The 19,542-nt window shown below is 59.5% G+C and overlaps 4 protein-coding genes across 4 annotated transcripts; 1 reads left to right on the top strand and 3 right to left on the bottom strand.

The window, feature by feature from the left end:
* Positions 1–1,279: 1,279 nt before the first annotated feature.
* Positions 1,280–2,060, bottom strand: JDV02_001720 (uncharacterized protein; the record flags this gene model as incomplete). Its single annotated transcript, XM_047982672.1, has 2 exons — positions 1,280–1,685; positions 1,834–2,060. 2 exons carry the CDS (start codon positions 2,058–2,060, stop codon positions 1,280–1,282), a joined length of 633 nt encoding a protein of 210 aa, XP_047838638.1.
* A 679-nt stretch (positions 2,061–2,739) lies between these two features.
* JDV02_001721 (uncharacterized protein) lies at positions 2,740–3,369 on the bottom strand (the record flags this gene model as incomplete). Its single annotated transcript, XM_047982673.1, has 1 exon — positions 2,740–3,369. The coding sequence occupies one exon, from the start codon at positions 3,367–3,369 to the stop codon at positions 2,740–2,742; it is 630 nt and encodes a 209-aa protein (XP_047838639.1).
* Positions 3,370–4,291: 922 nt separating this feature from the next.
* On the top strand, positions 4,292–8,323 carry CDC5 (Polo kinase). Its single transcript, XM_047982674.1, has 5 exons — positions 4,292–4,547; positions 4,690–5,139; positions 5,196–5,644; positions 5,704–7,372; positions 7,427–8,323. Exons 2-5 carry the CDS (start codon positions 4,801–4,803, stop codon positions 7,955–7,957), a joined length of 2,988 nt encoding a protein of 995 aa, XP_047838640.1. The 5' UTR covers positions 4,292–4,547; positions 4,690–4,800; the 3' UTR covers positions 7,958–8,323.
* A 390-nt stretch (positions 8,324–8,713) lies between these two features.
* Positions 8,714–14,308, bottom strand: CHS3_1 (Chitin synthase). Its single transcript, XM_047982675.1, has 3 exons — positions 13,422–14,308; positions 9,862–13,112; positions 8,714–9,791 (listed from the first exon to the last, which is right to left on the bottom strand). The coding sequence occupies exons 2-3, from the start codon at positions 13,106–13,108 to the stop codon at positions 9,358–9,360; spliced, it is 3,681 nt and encodes a 1,226-aa protein (XP_047838641.1). The 5' UTR covers positions 13,109–13,112; positions 13,422–14,308; the 3' UTR covers positions 8,714–9,357.
* Between the last annotated feature and the right edge of the window lie 5,234 nt (positions 14,309–19,542).

Consider the following 19,542-nt stretch of genomic DNA (forward strand, 5'->3'; position numbering starts at 1 on the left):
ACAGCTGACGCAGCATCAAGTCTGCATTGGCCAAGTCGCGGGTCCGAGCGACAGCAGGCAGTCGTCAACACACCTGATGTGTTTGCTGCCTGTGTTGACCCACGCCTGAGCAGTTTCTTTGTCACAAATCGTCGCGGCCAAGTCCATGTGACGACTCGTCTGCCAAGATACGGTGGGCTGATATTTCTGTACAGTACCGAACAACAGATCACAGACGAGGGCGCCCGGATAAGCTCAACCACGTTGATGCCGTCCAGCGGTGAGCACAGAGCCGGTGCATCCACTGGGTTGCCAACGTGAACGACACACCCAGTCTTGCCAGTGTCCATTCAGCTCCCTCCCGGACCCCTGTCCTGTAGGCCATGTGTCCATGTTCCCGCATCGAGCTGCGAGCTGCTTCCAGGCGGCGGCTCTGTGCTGCTGCTGATTGGCCCGCCGACGCCAGTCGGCACACTGGTTGGCAAGGGTCGACAGAAGAAGCGGCACCGCAGTTGCAACTTTGCGAGCCAAACGAACAGAGCACGGCAGCAATCCTGCACGAAAAGGATGAGCGCGTCGAGGATTTTAGGATCTTGATCAAGCTTCTCAAGGCGATGATAGGATCTCTCTTTTTTTTTTCGTTATTTTTCTTCGTCTATCATACTGTTCGCGGTTGCCAGAGGAGGCTGGGAATTTCGCGGTGCCGCTTTTTCAATCTACCGGGGGCGGCAGCAGGGTGCTTCCTTGCAGCGAGCTCCCCGTTTCTGGTTCTAGACGTCGCCAGTTCCTACTGGTTTTGGGTGATGCTATTTGTGTTGGTGCGACCCGGTCGCATTTGGTAGCCAATTCTCGCTGCCTAATTGAGAGGTGTAAGAGATAATAAAAGTGATGGCGGAACCTCAGTCGTTCGGCCATCGCAGGCGGCTACCGTGGTCAAAGAGCGACTCTGCCTTGCCCATTCGGCGCACCGAGTCCTGCGAGTACGGGCTCAGTCAGCCAGAGCGGGCGCGACAAGCCAACCAAGCACAATACAGTAAGTACAGTACAGTATAGTATCAATGAACAGATGGGTTTTTCTTGTTCATTTCGCCTCGGTTCGTGATGATGAGCTCGGAACCGACTGGGCATGCAAGCTCCCGTTGCCCCCGACCCGGACCCGGTTGCGTCGTCCCACGGACTCACGGACTCAACCGGGTGCATGCCGTGCATACCACCCACATCACCTCTCTCTCTCTTTGCCCCGACATTGGCGGAACTCACTCGTAGCTACATGCATACTCCGTACATACATACATACATACTACCCGCGACGCGTCCCCGGACCCGCCGTAAAGAAGGAAATGACCTTTGCCGCCTGCGCGTCCCCCAGATAGTCGGCGAGCTTGCGCCGGCTGGCCGGGTCGTATGCATGTCTCGCCAGGTCCGCGAACCCGGTGCAGATGTCGGACAGGACGTTTGTCTCGCTCGTCGTCAGTCGCCCGCCGCCGCCGCCGCCGCCGCTGTAGCAGTGGGACAGCAGCTCCCGCGTCCTGAGCAGTTCGTGTTGCGCAGTAGGCGTCGTCGTCGTCGTCGTCGTTGCCGCCGCCGCCGTCACTGCGTCGGGTGCGGCGCCGTCGCACTGGCGACGGAGAGAGTCGAGGCACGAAGGCAGCTCGGCCGCCGAAGCCACCGGGATGATGGACACGGTGCCCTCGGTGTCGAGCATCCTACAGCGACGACGCGCGACCCAGTCAGTGCCGTGCCGAGTCGAGTCGAGTCGAGCTCACTTCCCGTGGTGTGAATCGCCACGGCAGGTGTTGTGAACTTTACTCCCCCCCCCCCCCCCACGTTTCTGCCGCGTACTAACCTACGTACCACATCTGGAGCTCCATGAAGGAGTCCATGCCGTCCGGCTCTTCCAAGAGGAGGATGACGGCCGCCTTGCCCTCGCCGTCGAGCATGGACAGCCTGTCTATTCTGGCCCTGGCGTCGGGCGTGTTGGCCTGGCTGCTTGACAGGAGGAGGATGCGAAACGTGGTTGCGCTGCGGCCCTCCGAGCGAGCTGGCAGCGGGAACGCTACGTCGTGGGACTCGAGGGTCATCTCTAGGAGAGGGCGTTGGCATCGGCATCGTCACGACTGCTGAGCGCGGCCAGAGGGCACGGCAAAGGGTTCCCCCGACGGGACGTACCTCTCCAGCCTGGGTTGGCTGCCTCGCTCAAGGCATGGATAGCCGACGACCACTCTCGCCTCCTCCTCAACGTCGAGCAGAACATGGCGAATTTTGGAGTGCACGGGCTGCGATGTAGGAGTGAGAAGTTCCGTCTTTGAGCAGCGTGTTTGCGATGTGCGAGTTTTGCTCTTTTCATTCAGTTCGCCTCTGCTGCGAGACCGAGATTACTCTCAGACAAGATCTGGGCCGAGCGCCGGAGTGGAAAGTGTAACCCTGATGCCGCTGCCTCCTTCCTGGCCGGCCGACCGTACCTGATGTACCGGCCAGTGAGGCCAAGGCCTCTCCATCTATCCCCCAGACTGGTGCTCTTTTTGCTCCAGGTACCTTGATCTATCTATTATATGTATCATTTCCATATTTTTACAGGATTTGAATGTTGCTCAAGAGGGCTGCCCATAATCTGCCCTTCCTTGCTGTCCAACTGCCATGTCGAGCAGGCCGTCTATCATGAGAGTAGATTGTGTGTGTGTGTGTGACCAATAAGTGATGTGAGTGATGAGGTACTGTACGCTCTGCGAGCAAATAAAGTGACACAGATTGGACTTTCGTTCATGCCGCCCGCGGGCTCGGCGATGGCGGCGGCGGCGGCAGCAAGGGCTTTTTCGTCTTGGGGTCCTGGAGCGCCCGCAGCGCCTCCTCGAGGGCGTCGTACCGCTGCTGGCGGCTGCGCTCCGCCTCGGCGAGCTCGTCCTCGCGCAGCCGGAGCTCCTCGAGGCGGCGGTCGAGCTCGTCGATGCGCTCCTTGTTGGCGTCGGGCTTGCGCGCCGCCTTCCACGTCTCGTAGATGATGAGCCCGCCGGCGACGGCCAGGATGAAGGCGTCGCCGATGACGTCGGCGAAGAGGTCCACGGCCTTGGCCTCGGGGAGCGGGCGAAACTTGCGCCTCCAGACGTTTTGGAAGGGGAACCCTCCTTTGCGCTTTTGGGATGATGAGGTGGAGGACGACGACGACGTCGTCGATGACGACGACGGAGAGGATGAGGACGAGGAGGCGGACGAGGAGGAGGCAAGGTGCTCCGTTTTGATAGCAGAAGGGACCTTTTCCTTCGCGGTGGCCTTTTCCCTGGCCGCCTCGTCGCGCTTGTGCTGCTCCTCCGTCTTGACGGTCGGCGCCTCGGCGCGCTCCTTGGCCCGCCGCTCGGCTTCGGGATCCCGCAGCAGGGCGACCGACATGCGCATGTTCAGTTGGTGTATCGACTGGCCGTACCGGGCGGCGAAGGCGCGGAAGCGGGGATGGTCGTGGGCGCGCGCCTTGATGCGGTTCTATGAAGCGCAGAAGTGTCAGTCCCGTTGAGGTTCTTTTTCTTTCCCATGCTGATGGTCAACCACGGAGAGAGGGAGTGGTTGCTTCCTTACTGCGCCATATTTCGAAACGTGCCGCACAAAGAGGGCCGCGAGCTTAAAGAGCGGGAGGGGGACCATGGCGACTGATGAGGTGGCCCGTCGCGGGGCGCGGGGAGGAGGGGGAGGAGGAGGCAGCGCCTGCGCGAGCACGGAGAGACGAGGCGCGGGGTGGGAAAGAATACGATCGGGAGGGCGAACCGGATTGAAGATGCGGCGGATTCGCGCACGCTCAGAATCAAGGTCTTCGTTGGGCGGCAGGCGATTGCGCGTCAGTCAGAGGGGCCCCGTGCCGTGAAGTCGCGAAATGGCTCCGGGGCGGGCCCCGTCATCTCCCGCCCCGGGCTTGGCCACCAGGCACGCACGCACGCACGGCACGGCATTGACCGACGACGACGACGGCCTCAGGTAGGTACTGTTACACTGCTCTGGGCTTGGGCTGCCACCCATTGGATCAGACCCACGGCACCCGAACAGCCACTGACAGTGGAGCCCGCAGGCAGCGCGACCACAGCGAGCTTCAGGCTGGAAGCTGTGGTGGGACCCGCGCTGGAGCGCTGTTGGAGCTGCCCTGGTGGTGGGGGTCGGGCTCTGGGCTACGGCCTCCAATTGGACGACCGCCTGGGAACCGCCTGGGAACAGCGAGAAATGGTTGCGCCGGCAACGGCTGTCCACAGCAATCCCTCCCAGTTTGGAAGACTAGCGAGCCACAACGTACACAAACCGACTGGATCCCCGTTTGCTGCTTCCGCACCTGCGATGCTCAGCTCGCACAGCCGCGACGTCCCGACCGACGACGACCACACAGCCCAACCCAACCCACTGGCCAGCCGGGAGCCTCCTTTTCACCCTTCCGTCTGCCGTCCCGTCCCAGAAGAGGCACGGTGAAACGCGGCATCGACGTCCAACATCCAGCATTGTTTAGTGGCCTCGTGCTCCCTCGCACGCCTCCAGCAAACAACCCGCCCCGAGCAATACATGCCGCAGTGGTCTGCGAATGCCGCTTTGGCGACCCGGTGAGTGATTCAATTCCGTCATCCGCCCGTTGAAACCCATTGCTGCCGACTTTAATCACACGCGCGCTTCCCTACGAGCCCGTCTCGCAGTCGTCGTCTCGTCTCCCGACTAACGCCTCGAGCCTTTCGGCTCCTTCCCTAGATCTCCATTTCCCATCCTATTCAGCCCACCGCTTCGGCTCACGGCCTGACCGTCGGCCATTGACGCGCACGTCTGGTCGCCACCCTCTCGACGCGTCTCGATTCGCCAACCATGGCTCACAGGTTGGCTGCTGCCAGAGCCGGTGCCGACCTCGAGGCATTGTCCCCTAGGGATGCCAACGCCCAGAGAGTGCCCAAGGTTGCCGAGGCCAAGACGAAGACGGCTGCGCAGTTGAGGGCCCAAAAGGACAAGGAGCACCCGCCGCCGCCTCCCCCCGAGATCACGGAGCCCTCGAGCAACGATCGCCCGAATGGAGCCGTCTACCATGTCGGCAAGCTGCTAGGCAAGGGCGGTTTTGCCGTCTGCTACAGCGGCCAGCTCGCCGCTACCAAGCAAAAATATGCCCTGAAAATCGTCAAGAGCCGTATGCCGCCCAAGATGGAGCAAAAGGTCAGTCCCTCTCTCTTCCCCATTCACCCAGTGGCATCATCTAACCCAGGCTTCAGTTCCAAACCGAGCTGCAAATACACTCCAAGATGAGGCACAAGAACGTGGTTCAGTTCCTGCGAGCCTTCTCCTTTGACAATTGCACGTACCTTGTTCTCGAGCTCTGCAACAACGGCACCCTCATGGACATGGTGAAGCGGCGCAAGGGCCTCACCGAGCCCGAAGTGCGCTTCTACTCGGTTCAGGTCGCCGGCGCCATCAAATACATGCACGGCAAGGGCATCATCCACCGAGACCTCAAGATGGGCAACATCTTTCTCGATGCTCAGATGAATGCAAAAATTGGCGACTTCGGCCTGGCCGCCTTATTGGTGACGGGTCGCGACATGCAGACCATCCGCCGCACCACGTTGTGCGGGACGCCAAACTACATTGCCCCCGAGATCCTGGAAAAGGGTAAGAAAGGGCACGACCACATGGTGGATATTTGGAGCTTGGGCATCATCATGTAAGACGACTCACCTGCAACCCGGGTTTGACGACGTTTGCTTACGCTTCGGACTTTAGGTTTGCCATGTTGACGTCGAAGCCGCCTTTTCAGTCTTCGACGACGGACGAGATTTACCGCCGTGCCAGGGAGCGAGACTACGAGTGGCCGACGGCCGAGTCGTCCCAAAAGATCATCAGCCATGATGCAAAGGACCTGGTCGCCACCATGCTCCAGGACGCCGATATGCGACCCGACCCGGACGTCATAGTCCAGCATCCCTTCTTCATCTCGGGGTACATGCCAACCGAAAGCGACATGAGCCTGCGGCTGCGCGAAGTACCGCCCGAGCGCGAGGAGTTCTACGCTACGCGCATGAGCACCTCGATGCAGGCACAGTCGTACCGCAACCTAAAGAACATGTGCCGGGAGTGCTGCGTGGGCCCCTGGACTCCGGTGCAGGTCATCCACACGCAGGTCTGGAAGGAGATGGCGGCCGAGGAGAAGGCCGGGATGACTCCAATGATCCCCTTGGCCGAGAACCTGGTATACCGGCCCTTTGACGACTGGCTCAGAGAGCAGCAGCAGCGTCGTGCCAAGAGCTCGTCGTCCATCATGTCGTACTCGTCGCAATCTGCTTCATCGTCAGATGACCAGCTGGCCAGCACGTCAAGACCTCCCACGGGATTGCTCCGACAGCCGCCGCAGAGCTTTGCCGCCCAGCAGCGAGCACAGAGCAGACCCGCTGCGTCTACCGTCGCCAAGTCCAACCCCCCTGTCGACCCCATGCTCAGCGCCTCCCAGAGCATGCGAACGCGATCTCGACAGGATGTGATGCGCGACATGGCTTCCAGAGAAGCACCTGAGGCAACTGGCACTATGAAGAGCATGCGTGGATCCACGCGCCCGCAGCTCCCTGCAACGAGATCCGCTCCCAGTCTACAGGTCGCTGAGAGAGCGGCGACCCTTACCTCGGAGCGGCCGTCCCTGCACACGCGCCAGAAGTCGGACTCGATTCGGACTGCGTCTCTGTTTGGTCCGACGGAAAGACCGCAAGAGGTCTCTGGCACGCAGCCTGATGTCATTCTGGATCGATTGAAACGACTGCAGACGGAGCTTGAGAGGGCTCTCAACGCGCGGACAATGGCTATTGTCTCGTCCAAGACGGTCACGCCGCCTCACCCACATGTCGTCGTCAAGTGGGTCGACTACACAAACAAGTTCGGTCTCGGCTACATTCTCAACGATGGAAGCGTTGGATGCATCTTGCGCGACATCCCCACGACCGAAGGGAGCAAGACGGCGATACTGCCGCCGGCCGGAGTCTTCATCCGCGGAGCTGAAAAGCACATCCTTCGCCGGCAAGACGAAACGTACCTCGACCGAAACCAGCCTATCCCGATGAACCAGTCCATCAAATTCTTTGAGAACAACGGGGAGAGTGGTCTGGCCGAGGTTTCGGTGTCTCCAGAGCATTTCAGAGTCGCGATCAACGAAGACGGTACCGCAGGCAAGATGAACCCCGGAAAGGACATCTTCCAACACCGCAAGCGCGAGCGCATCATTCTGTGGAAGAAGTTCGCCAACTACATGATTGCCTACGGCAGAGATGAGGCTATCCCCACCGAAGACGCCGACACGGGCGGCGTCATGTCTCCTGGCCAAAAGGGTACGCCGGCGGAGCTGGTAACGTTCTACCAGCGGTTCGGCGACGTCGGCTGTTGGGTCTTTTGCGATGGCCATCTGCAGGTAAGCTGGACTACTCCATGATGCTCGCTCTGAATTGATGCTGACGGCTGCCAGTTTAACTTCCCTGACCACACCAAGATCGTGCTCGATGCGACGGGCACCTGGTGTCACTTCTGGCATCTCCCGCAAGAAGCAGCCGAGCAACTCGCCAGTTCGGGCACGATAGGAGCGGCCGCTCTGGATGACCGCGCCACGCTGTCGTACCCTCTGCAGACATTGCTCAACTTCCAGTCCAAGCCGTCTACCACCCGCGGCGGGCGCACGAGTACGACTCGAAAGCGCCCCGAGATTGAGCCCGAGCTGCAGGGAATCCCCGCGGCCAATGACTTCCGCCGCAAGATTGAGTTCATCAAGAACGTGGTCAAGGAGTGGGTGTACAACGGCGGCATGGGCAACAGCTCCATGAGCCGCGAGACGAGACTGCGTTGGACTGGCTACCGCGAGCTCGTCAACACGACGGTTCCGCAGAAGCACGTCTGGGTGACCATCGGCTCCCGTTGGGGAGACCAGCGCCTGTCGACGTATGTCGATCCCCGCAAGCCGTGGGAGCTCGGCGAGGACGTGGACAGCGCGTCCAAGAAGTGATGTCGGCTATGGGTGCCTCTGGAGACGGAGGTGAGGCGTGTGCCGCCTTGGGGCTTTTTCTCGATTCTGTGACCTTTTCCCATATACCCTTCTGAAGCTCCCAGCCGGGTTCTGGCCCTAGCGAGCGGGTTCATGGCGTTGCTGATTCGTGCCTATTTATTTATTCATCTTCTTCACGGCCAAGGACGCGGGGAGAGCATGAGACGATTGAATGACCTGCCTTTTTTTCCCCTGACGCCCATGCGTGCGCCCTGGTTGTGTGTGCATGTGTGTGTGTTGGCCTCTTTGGGTTCTGTTTTCTTGTATGTTCGGTTAATACTGCCGCCTACCGGCCTGTGCTCATAACAATGACTGGCGTTAAGACCCACGATAACTTGTTGCACGACTGACTGACTGGCCGGCCCCTGTCTGTCCGACATGGCGAGATGCTCGCTCTCCACAGTGAAAACTGCTGCTGCTGCTGCTGCCGCTGCTGCTGCTCGGGCGCTCCGATCTGTTCCCTCGCAAGTTTCGGAACATCAATCGACATGGGATGCATGCATACCTACGTGCAGTATACACGCCTGCATATGAATTGCTCACCCACTACACACACACACACACACACACACACACACACACTACTACGTGCTCGTAGTGAGTAAGTAGCGTTGAACGGCACCGTCACGACGGTGGCATCAACGACAACAAACATTGGCAGTTCAGGCAAAGACGGGCTCCAACATCACGCACGCACGCTCGCACCTCGTCAACGAGTCGATCGATGCATGTACTATTAGTAGCTAAAACTAGACCGCGCTGCCAACCAAACTTGGGCGAGAGCACCGCTGCGGGGGCGCGCGCCACTGTGGGTTGGGGGGGTTGCGAAAATAAGACCAAGCCTACACAAAGAACCGACGCCGCTCCGATGATTGATGACCATGACCATGACCAGGACAGCGAAAATGACAGCGACACTGACCATCGTGCGCGGCCCAGGCGTCCCTTTGCCCCTCGTCTACCCACTCATCGACCTAGCCCGGGCAGCTTGGGGAAACCACAGCCGCGAGAGAGAGAGGATGAACATGTCCAAGACATGAGCAGAGCCGAGAAAGGGGACGAATTAAATACTCGGACGTGTCCGTGCAGCGCCGCGGGACGCTTAAGACGCATGAGCCGACAAAGGTATATAACGAAGCCTGACTGGACCCATCCAAGAACCATGAAAAGCCAGGAAGAAGAGCAGAAAGCAGAAAGTCCAAGCTCGATGTGCGAGGATCCCAGATTACCCATTTCATGTCATGTATGTGCGTGAGTTGAAAAATAACGGGAAAAACGCAAGGCCGCATGCACCACCTCCACCCAAACCGCCAGGGCGCCTGCGACATCAGAGAAAAACAAGAAAGGGACAAGGAACGCGATCAGGCATCCGAGTAGTACTCCTCGTTGTGGTAGTGGCCTTGGGGCATCGCCCAGCTGCTGTGACTTCCGCCGACCACGTTCTCGCGCGAGCCCCAGTAGGCGCTCTTGGACCGCTTCTCGCGCTCAAACTCGGCCCACCGCTTCATGGTGATCTTGCTGCTGTCGAACTCTCCCTCGGTCTCGTGGCCGCCCTTCTTACTATCGCCGGCCGTCTTCCGCGTGTCGCCCCACGAAAAGTCGTCAAACTTCCAGAAAGCGTACGTTGGAAGAACAAAATTCCAGACGGGGAGCGAAAGCAGGTAGATCAGCATCCAAATCACGTACGACCAGTTGTGCGCCGTGACGATGATAAGCACTCCAGGTAGACCGAGAATGAGAGCCAAGAGCACCAGCGGGATGATTTGCGGTGGCGAGTGGATAATAGACGTAATGACTTCGACGTTGTTAGAACAGCCTCAAGCGCACGCATTGCTAAAGGGGGAGTCGCTGGGATCAATACTCACCGACATAAAAGGTAAAGGCAATGGCAGCCGGCAGCACCAGAGTACCGACAAGCTCGACAAAGATGACAAACTGCATGCTGAAGCAGAATGTGCCGCACAAATCTCGGACCAGAATCAGCTCCATGAGATTGTGTATGGTCGAGTTGATCCATCGGCGGCGCTGAGACAAGAGGACCATGAACTTGTCGGGGACAGTCGTCTTGCACACGGCCTGGGGCACAAAGACCTGCTTGCGCTTGGGGAATGTCCGAAGCATGAGCGTCGTCAGATATCGATCTTCGCCCAGGAGGTACAGGTTCTTCTCGTGCAGCGTCTCGACAACGTTCTCCGAATAGTGCTCGACGATGTCCGGGTTGGCCAAGATGGGAACCCAGTAGTTTTGTCCTCCCTTGGGGGCCTTGATGCGATACATGCAGAAACAGCCGGGCAAGCACGTCACACCACCAAAGACCGACTCGAACGACTTGGCCAGGTGATGAGAGACAAAGTACTCGAAGACCTGAATGGCCGTGACCCAGCTGTCGCGCTTGTTCGCAATCTTGGTCTCGCCACAGAGGCCCATGATTTCGGGGTCCTTGACCATGGCGGACACCATATGTGTCAGGCTGTCGGGGAAAACCTTTGTGTCGGCGTCCACCATGAGCACAATCTCGTAGTAGTCGGGTGATATTCCCGTCACCTTCCACATGCCGTTGAACATCTCGTACTCGAGTTCCGTCATTCGCTCGTCGAACATGACCTTTTGCAGGAAGGACATGAGGATGATCTGACTGTCTCGCTTGCCTCGGTTGCCGGGCTTGCTCTTGCCTTCCTCCGCAGGCGTGCCACACTTGACAATGACCATCATGGGAACGCGCTGCTGACGATCGACAGGAATCTGGGACTTGGCGCCGTAGTCGTAGAAGCCGCAGTACACCTTTGCCATGTTGTGCCGCTTTGAACCACTCGCAACGGCCACATAAGAAAAGGGCTGCACAAGCTCAGGCGGGGTCGAATGATCCTTGAGCATGCTCAAGCAGGCGTCAGGGGTCGAGACGGCCTCGCCCTTGCCCTTGATAATACCATCACAGATGACGACGATGCACTTGTGGCTGTTGGGGTAGTCAGTCATCGCAATCGAGTCGAGAGTGGTTCGGATGCCCTCTGCGCCTTCGGAGTACGCCGTGACCAAACACATAGTATGGGCCAGAGGGAAACCAAAGGGCATCCAGTCAGAGGGAGGCTGGGGGACCACGGCATCATGAATGAAGCCGGCGGGGCCCGGGCCGTCGGACACGCTGCCGGTAGCGTAGGGGTCTGACCGGAGGAAGCTCGCTCGACTGTCGTTACCTTGCTTGTAGATGGAGTTGGGATTCAGCATGGATGAACCGGGCGTTCCCTGACTGGCCATTGTCGTGGGCACGCGACGTTGCCCGGGCGAGCGCTCCGCGCCGTAGACGGCGGAGAACCTCGAGGTGGTGGGCAGGAAAGAGGAACCTCGCTTGCTCATCCTGTCCGAGCCGACAACGGTGCTGCCAAGGTCGCCAGGCAGGCGAGCGGGTGCTCGATAGATGTCCTCAGACCAGTCCTCAATCTGGCGGTTGCGCTTTCTGCGGTCGGAGCTTTGCGATGTCTTGCTGGCCGCGTAGTGACGGCTGATGAACCACTGAAACACGAGAGCGAGAACAAACCTCGACAAGACGACTGACAAAATCAGAATGAGTGCGCAATACAGCACAACCTTGGAAGCGATACATCCGACCGTCTCTGTGTCGATGGAGCCAACCTTGATGATCTCGTCAAAGCACTGAAGGTATTTCTTGTCATCAGAGGATTGAAACATGCGGGTGACGTCGCGCCCGCGAATTGCCTTGTTGACGGCCGAGTTGGTATCGCGGATCTCCTTGAAGCGGTCTGGCACCAGCACCTGGGACTCGTTGAACCAGTTGAGGAGGTCGAGGTCGAGGACGTTGCCAGAGTAGACGATGAGATTTCGCGAGCTGTTCTTGACATCATCCCAGGAGAAGTAGACGTCTGCGGCGCCGCTCAAATCCAGGTAGAAGGCATTTCGAGAGTTGAGCGTCGTGTGGCAGCCATAGCCGAGATAGTAGTCGGTCGTCGTGTTGGGCTTAGTCGAGCCGTCCTGGTTGAAGGTGGTGCAGGGGAAGTACCAGGCCAGCTCGCCTTGGGCGTTGGTGGGCACATCGGAACCTGGAGCCAGGGTGATGAGATCTTTGCAGTGACCGTTGACATTCTGGAACAGGAAGCTGCCATCCTGGCCGCCGTGCTTCTCCGGAAGATCAAACAAGACGTTCGCGCCCAAGCCATCGCCCCTCAGGGGAATGCCCTCGGCCGGAGGATGGTGAGAGTTGGACAGGTCGTACGCGACACCGTGGAAGATCATGTATCCAAGGCCAACGTCGTTGACCTGCAGACGCAGCGGGGGGGCACTGCAAACGGTTGCCGTGAAGCCGAACGTCAGGAAACCGACAATGGCCATGATGAAGAGGATGATGCTGATGAGACCCATCTTCTCTCGCCACGCTCGGCGCTGGGCCTTGGTGGGCTTCCCACAGCACTTGAGAATAAAGTCGGGGCACCAAAAGGTGACGATGGCGCAGTATACGTTCCAAAAGCTCGGGGGCCGGAGCTGATCCTCGGCAACCTTTTGCTTCTTCTTGCGGGCCTCGCGGACGGGCTTGCTTTCCTTGACAATCTTGCCCGACTTGGTCCGACCCGGCCGGGTACGGACTCGCGCGTCGGCCTTTTCTTTCTCGCCGCTGCTCACCTTGCGAGAGCGAGCTCCTCGCGCCGAGGCTTCTGAGAAGCTGCCGTTGGCCTGCGAGCCGCCAGACCTCTCCGTCGAGCCATCGATATTCTCGAGGATAGGGTCATTGCCCGTGGACGAGGGCAGCACGTCCATGTTGGCCGCATGCTTATGGTAGTGGTAGTTGCGGTGGTCCTTGCCAATCCTGTTCCTCTCCGGCCTGATCAGACTCCGCTTGCGAGAGGGCAAATCAGAACTGTTTTGCCTCGGGGGGCCATGCGGGTCCGTGGGAGACAGAGGCAGGCTCTCTGTATTGGCATTAGGGTTCGAAATGGTATCGGCGAAGGAGGAGGCAGAGATCCCACGTTCATGATGCCCCTGTCTAGGCACAGAATGATAGCTACCGGCCTCGACATCAGCGGGACGCGATCGTCGGGACGGCGAATTTCTGTATGTGCGGTCGTATATGGGACTTCCGCCCGGCCTCTCCGGTAGAGACATGGCCCTGCGTAGGAATTTTGTCAGTCTCGCTTGACCAAGCAACAAGAGAATATAACCAGGATGGCATTCGTCAAGTCGAGTGAGCCGACAGGCTGACAGCCGCCCGGCGCAAGCGAAGCCTTTTTTTTCCCCTCTGGGCAGATGGCTCAATCAGGGCGGGTGCTTCGTGATTCAGATCGATGTACTACCCCGAGTTGAAGGGCGTTGATGCTGCCACCAAGGGCGCAACGCAAGACGCAGGCGGCCACTCCTTGTGCGGCTATGTCGCGAAGAAGGGGAGGGAGATTAAAGAGGGATGGCGAGGGAGACTCACGGTGCGTGATGCTGTCGGGCGCAGGCGCTCGACGCAGACCAGTACGCTGGTACGATGCGGTACGGCGCGGGCGCCTACCGAGGAATGGAAGGCAACGACGAGCGGGGGAAGACAAAACGAGAGCCCAGGCTTGCCACGATCTGACCACGAATGAAAAGCTGGAGAAGGCCGCGGCGCGCAGAATCAAGCCGGAGGAACCAGTCGCAGGCGAGACGACTGATGAACGAGACGTCGGCTTGCGTACGGCACGAGGCGACGAAACGACACGACAGAGCCTGGCCTGTCTTCGGCGGTAAACGAGCGACGGGGACTCAACGGTCTCGGCTTCCGTCGAAGAATGATTTCGGGGAGGCCCGGTCGGCACGAGGGGGACGGGGGGGGAAGAAGCGATGGACGAGGCGGTAGCGGCGGGCGTGTTTTGCTGGCGCACCTCGGGCTGAGGCGGTACTCGCACGTACGCAGACGGGCGAGAGAGATTGGGACGATCGGAGTGGCACAGACGCTTTCGTGGCCGCGCTGGAGAAGCAATATGGCACGCGCCGGCGACTACCTAGGTTGAGGCAGAAGAAAACGGGGGATGGTAGTTAACGAGAGACGGAATGTTTGTTTCTGGCCTGGCAGCCTTGCTTTTGCGCCCCCCCTTTGGAGCGTGTGCTAGAGCGAAACAGACACGGACGGACAGGGCTTGACGGGGTTGAGATTTCGAGGGTGGAGAGAGAGGGAGAGAGGCGGGCGAGGAACCACGGCGGGCGGGCAGGGGATGGTCAGCAACAAACAAAGCCTGCCTGTGCTGGCACGGCGTGGCCTGGCGCTGCGAAAATTGGGGGCCTGCACTGCACTGGACGGGACTGGATGGAGCTGGAGGTGTGAGAGAGGTGGGCTGTTCCCGCCAACGCTCGTGGCCGTGTTGCACAGACTCAGTGGCAAACGGGGACGGGCTGCTGCTATTCTGGGGGCAGCCTCCATTCCTGCGTGCCGCAAGCCAGCACGCGCCCCTGGAGCTGTGTGCGTATATGGACAGTGCGAAGGCGGGAGCGTGGCGGAGGAACCAGGACGCTGCCGCCAGGGGACGGGAAACGCCGCACAGGGAGTCCCAAGACCTCTCTGCTTGTCCCGTCGTTGGGAGGCCCGTAGCTCCGGCAGCAACAAAAAAAAAAGTGTGCGGGCTTCTGAGGCGTTGGCGAGCACCTGCGCCACGGAAATCACACAAGCACGACGCGACGATGGCTGATGGAGCGTCCATGGGTCGTTCCATCAGGGGGGCCGTTTGCCGCCAGGACACTGTGTGAGGTGGATGGCCGCACGGGCCAGTTCCAACGCTGGACTCGCTGTAAGGAAAGGACCGACGCTCTCCCTACCTTTGGGCGCCACCCAACTTCGCAGGTCGCAGGTAAGGTGCTCCTGGAGGCACTAACGTTATGTGCCTTGCGCGGCCTGGAAGCCAACTGGGACGGCTGCCCCTGACTGAGCCACCGACGGTCGGTCTAAGGTTGGGGGGTGTTTTTGGCCCATCGGCAAATTGCGACGAGCGCGTACCCTGCAAGTTCCCCCAAAGGTGGTTTGCACCTAGCCGAGCACCATCTCCAGCGACCGATGCAACACGATCAGCACTCCCATTGGTCGCGAACGGCGCCGGGCGTTAGCGGAGATACTTGTGGAAGACATAGGTAGGTCGCTCGCCCCCGAACCGAACCGAGCCACCGGCGACATGGAACGGCGCAACTCCTGCTCGAGCGGGCTGTGGTGCGGTTGTCCCGCCGACCACGGACGGGCAGCAACTGGCCTGCGCCACAGCAAAAGCGACCCTGATGAGGGCAGGCACTCTTTCTGCTAGGGTTCTCGTCCCTTGCCCCCAGAAAAACAAGCACCGTTACCTGGGCATCCCGCATCAACACGGAAGCTTGCTTTCATGCAGATAAATGACAATGCGATGCGATACGGTGGATGCAGACATCGTGCAAATGGATACCATGATCCACCGCACACATGTCCAACATGCCCGTGAACCCCCCACAGGGCCAAGGTCGGGCCGCTTGGCTCTGCGAGCGGGCGCGGGCCAGATGGCGCTCCGTGGCATGCGGTTGCATTCGACAGAGGCTTCACCGTCCCGCCGATCGGCCGTGGCGGTGGTCTCATGGCCGCACACCAGCGATCCTCGTATTGGAATCCTTTTTCCCTGGTCCGCGTGTCGCACGGCTTGCCACCACTTCGGCGCGACGTCACCCGCCCGCGGTCGCCGTGGCCGGCCCCGGGTACTTGGGCCTGGCGGCGGCGTCCAGTCCACGTCCGAACGCGACGCCGCCCGTGTTTCCCGGTATAAGAGCGCGACGGAGATCGCGGTGTGGATCGCACATCGGCAAACGGCGGCAGTCGTCCAATCCCCCCTCCCCCCTTGTCTTTATTGGCTTCATACTAACTTAAGCGTGTTCACATACACATATGCTGGCATTGCAGAGAGGAACGGCACCCCCTGTCTATGTTTGTAAGCACCCTCATTGCGCGATGAGATGCGCCTCGCCTGTCTGTTTCGCATTAGGCGAGAAACACAATCACGGAGAGGACACTTCGACCCGCACCGGCCGTAACGCCACGTAGCGAATGGATAGGGACACCCATAGATCAAAAGCAATGTCCTTGAGACTCGCATTCGCGCGGAAGCCAAGGCGATTTGTGCCACCATGCATCGTGTCGCATGCCGCCACGTCGACTTCTTGTTTGGGTAGGACGCTTTAGCATACTGTTGACAAAACACGCACTTTCCCTATGCGTTTCGATGGAGGTTGCAGTGGGATGGTGTCATTGCTGGGTTAACATTTACTAGCATGTGCCAAGCAAGAATCCGTCGCCCAGACACGTATACGTATTATGCCTATGGACCCTGGCTGATATGGAGTGCAATATAACAGCCATCACCCACTGACTGCCCCAGGGTAGCTAGCACAGCGACAATCACCCGCGGAGGAGCGGCCCAGAGGATGTTCATACCCACGCGTCCGGCTCCAACTGCACAGCCATATGTACAATGGCAGGGATATGTCCGCCAGATGACGAGTCAGCCTCAATTGCACTACGCACACCAGTCGTAGTGGCGGTGTTCTGGAAGCAGGAACGGCGTTGGAGTGTGTGGATCTTGGCGTTGGTGTGTTTGACGGCCCAAGCTCGGTCGAGCTCGAAATCACCAGCTTTCCAGGTACGTAGTATGGGCCCGTTCTTGTACGTGGAGGAACGGCCCAAGCGATGACGTTTTGAACCAGTTCGGCAAAGTAACCAGAACCGCCGGACAGGTCAGTGCTCGTCCCTGTTTAGCCTGCATGCCATATTCCTAGACGCCGATAATCATCATGTCGCCAGACGGTGGATGTTGCGGGTGAGACACAAGAAGCAGTTCTGCGTTGTCAGACAGAAACATCGACTCAATAAAACGCAAAGCCCTCATCTTATTATCATGGCTCCGGAGGATGGGTCCGCAACTGGGGACCACTGCGGTGCCCACACGCTGGGTTGTCAAAAACATCATACTACGCCCATAATAATTCTTCATGCTGCTGCCCGCCCGGGGGTGTGTGAGCCAGTAGTACGTACCACCATACGTACCCACCTGCGTGCCACGACGTCCGGCTCTGCTGTGATCGAAAATAGTAAGCCAGGAAGATCAGCTCCAACATTAGCTGTTCAGCCGCAAGGGAAGCTTGCAGCCCCGCCTCGCCACGACACGTACATACATATGGACACACGTCTGTAGGGCCGGTTCGAATTTGCAAAGGCGTCGTGCTGCGAAGTACAGCATCGATCTCTTGCAACCGATGCGCTGAGCACTCACAAGTTTCCAGTAAGCCATCCAAGGGGGAGCCGTGCGTGATGGAGTCTTGGCAAGGGCACGAAGATCCGTGACCCGAGACTTGGCAAGTCTTTTGCTGGCGGCTATGTAAAATTAGTCAGAAAGGCCGCCATCCATCTTGGGCAGACGCGGCAGATTTCCACACTCTCACCAAATCCGTGTTCTGGCAATTGGGCTCCTTTGACACCGTCCGCATGCACCAGCGGCCGTCGGGTCAGACGAGCTGCTGCTGGTACTCAATGAAACCCGGGAACAGGGCCATTGGGGAGCGCCGTAAAACCAACGCCCGGGCAGGAGATGCGGCAACAACGTGGGCAGGATGTGGAGCGTTTCTACGTGAGAGGGGCGGGCGTCCGGTTCTTGGATGGGGTAACACGGAGTGCGGCATGGGCCCCGTCCGAGGCGTACATATCGCGGGTGCGTGGCATTTCCCACCGCCGGACGACGCACAATGACATGACAAGCCAGAATGTGTGCATGCATGCGTGCCCGCTCATACGAGCCACTTGGTACGCACCCAAGGTGTCGTGCTCGTATATGAATCTGACACGAGGGAGATCATGGGCGACAAGAGCCATGTTGGGTGTGGATGAATAAGCCAGTTCCTGACTGTGGTGACCGCGTGAACCGTGGACAGCGTCACAGCGGATGGTGGGAATACGTGCACGGAACCAGGTGCAGCCGGCTCGGGCCTGGGCCGGCCGATGTTGTGTGGAACAACCGGCACCACCACGCACTACCTAGTAGGTGGGGGAGGGCAGGCAGCTGGGCGGGAGCAGCGGGGTGGATCGACGTGAACTCGGGGATTCGCCAGTCTTCGGAGCCCGGGGCTGAGGCTGAAAGATGGGCTGCGGCGCCATGTGCGACGAGTGGTTGGATCATGTGGCGCGGCGGCGCTCTGCGGCGGTCTCCTGGGCTGAGACGGAAACATAGCCCATGGCGAGCCTTCAGGGTCCGGCCGGGCTTCCTGAGACGCGGACAGGGCTTAGCGAGGCCGGTGGCAGCTTCTCTGAAAAACATCGCCGTGCTCAAACCGAGTGGCAGTGTTTTGAGATTTGTATGGTGATGATGATGATGGCGCTGGGCATGTGGGGGGTGGATGTGGATGGCGGGCGGGGAGGGTGCAGCTTGGCGCAGGTGCGATGGACTTGTGTGCCTTCGCCTTCGCACCGCGAAGTTGGTGGCTCCAGGCGGGGCAGAGCACGCCGACAGTCGCCCACCTGAAGCTTCCTTCCATGGAGGGTAACATGGGGACGAGGAGGAAACAAACGTTGAGGGAAGTACGTGCGGTACGGAAGCGTGACCTCGGAAGGCACACAACTGCCAACTCTCCGAGCGAGAAGTCACGCCTGGTATCGACCTACCAAGGCAGGCACGAATTCCCTGCGGAGTCCCCAGTTGAGCAATGCAATAGGATGTGTCTTGATCTTCCTTCCGGACCAAGTACGCATATGTACGTAGATACCGCCAAGAATCAAACCAAAAACCCCGTGATGTAGGCAAGTACCTTAGTACGAAGTAGTAGTAGAGTAGGCAAAAGGGGGTACTTTGTGCGCCCTCCCCTCCAGCACCGGCGGCAAGAGCCGCCCGCGTCGCGGATGCTGAAACCTGCTGCTGGAACTCTCTGGAACACGACGCACACACTGGATACACGCCACAGCCGCTGCGGCTTCCTTTTTCGTGCGCATCTTATCCGCCAATGCTGCTAAATTGGAACGGCGGAGTGCTGAGCGTACCTGGGCATGCTGGGCTGTTTCGCGACGAAAGAAAAAAAAATGCGGGACGGAGGTTGACGTTGACGTTTACGTCGACGGTGGAGAAAGGCCTGGGCGCCTTGACCGCCCTCTCCCCTCCATCCCTCCTGCCGCCAACGCAAAGCGAGACAAGCAGCAGCTCATGGCCAAATGAGCGGCACAGCATGATTCATTTGCTCCCTCGGTCAGGTATGCCGGCCGGCATGGGCGACAGAACCAGCAACGGCGGCAGCAGCAGCAGCAGCAGCAGCAGCAGCAGACATTGCCGACCCTCGCTCGCCATCTGGTCGTCCTCGGCGCTGTCGCTCCACCACCACCTCCTCCTCCTCGCCCGCCGGGGGCTACTTCTGGCCAAGACGCACCAAAAGACACTTCGTGTTTGGCGGCCCACAACGGGCGCAACGGTGGGCTTCCAAAAAGGGCTTCGCCAGGTCCCTTGCTGCAGCTTCTACTCCTGCACAAACGCCTGCCATCGCGTTTTGCCCCGGCGCTACAGACATGCTACTGAGGTTGACGCAAATCCCAATCC

This window comes from Purpureocillium takamizusanense, chromosome 1, assembly GCF_022605165.1.
Source record: "Purpureocillium takamizusanense chromosome 1, complete sequence".
Taxonomy (NCBI): Eukaryota; Fungi; Ascomycota; class Sordariomycetes; order Hypocreales; family Ophiocordycipitaceae; genus Purpureocillium; species Purpureocillium takamizusanense.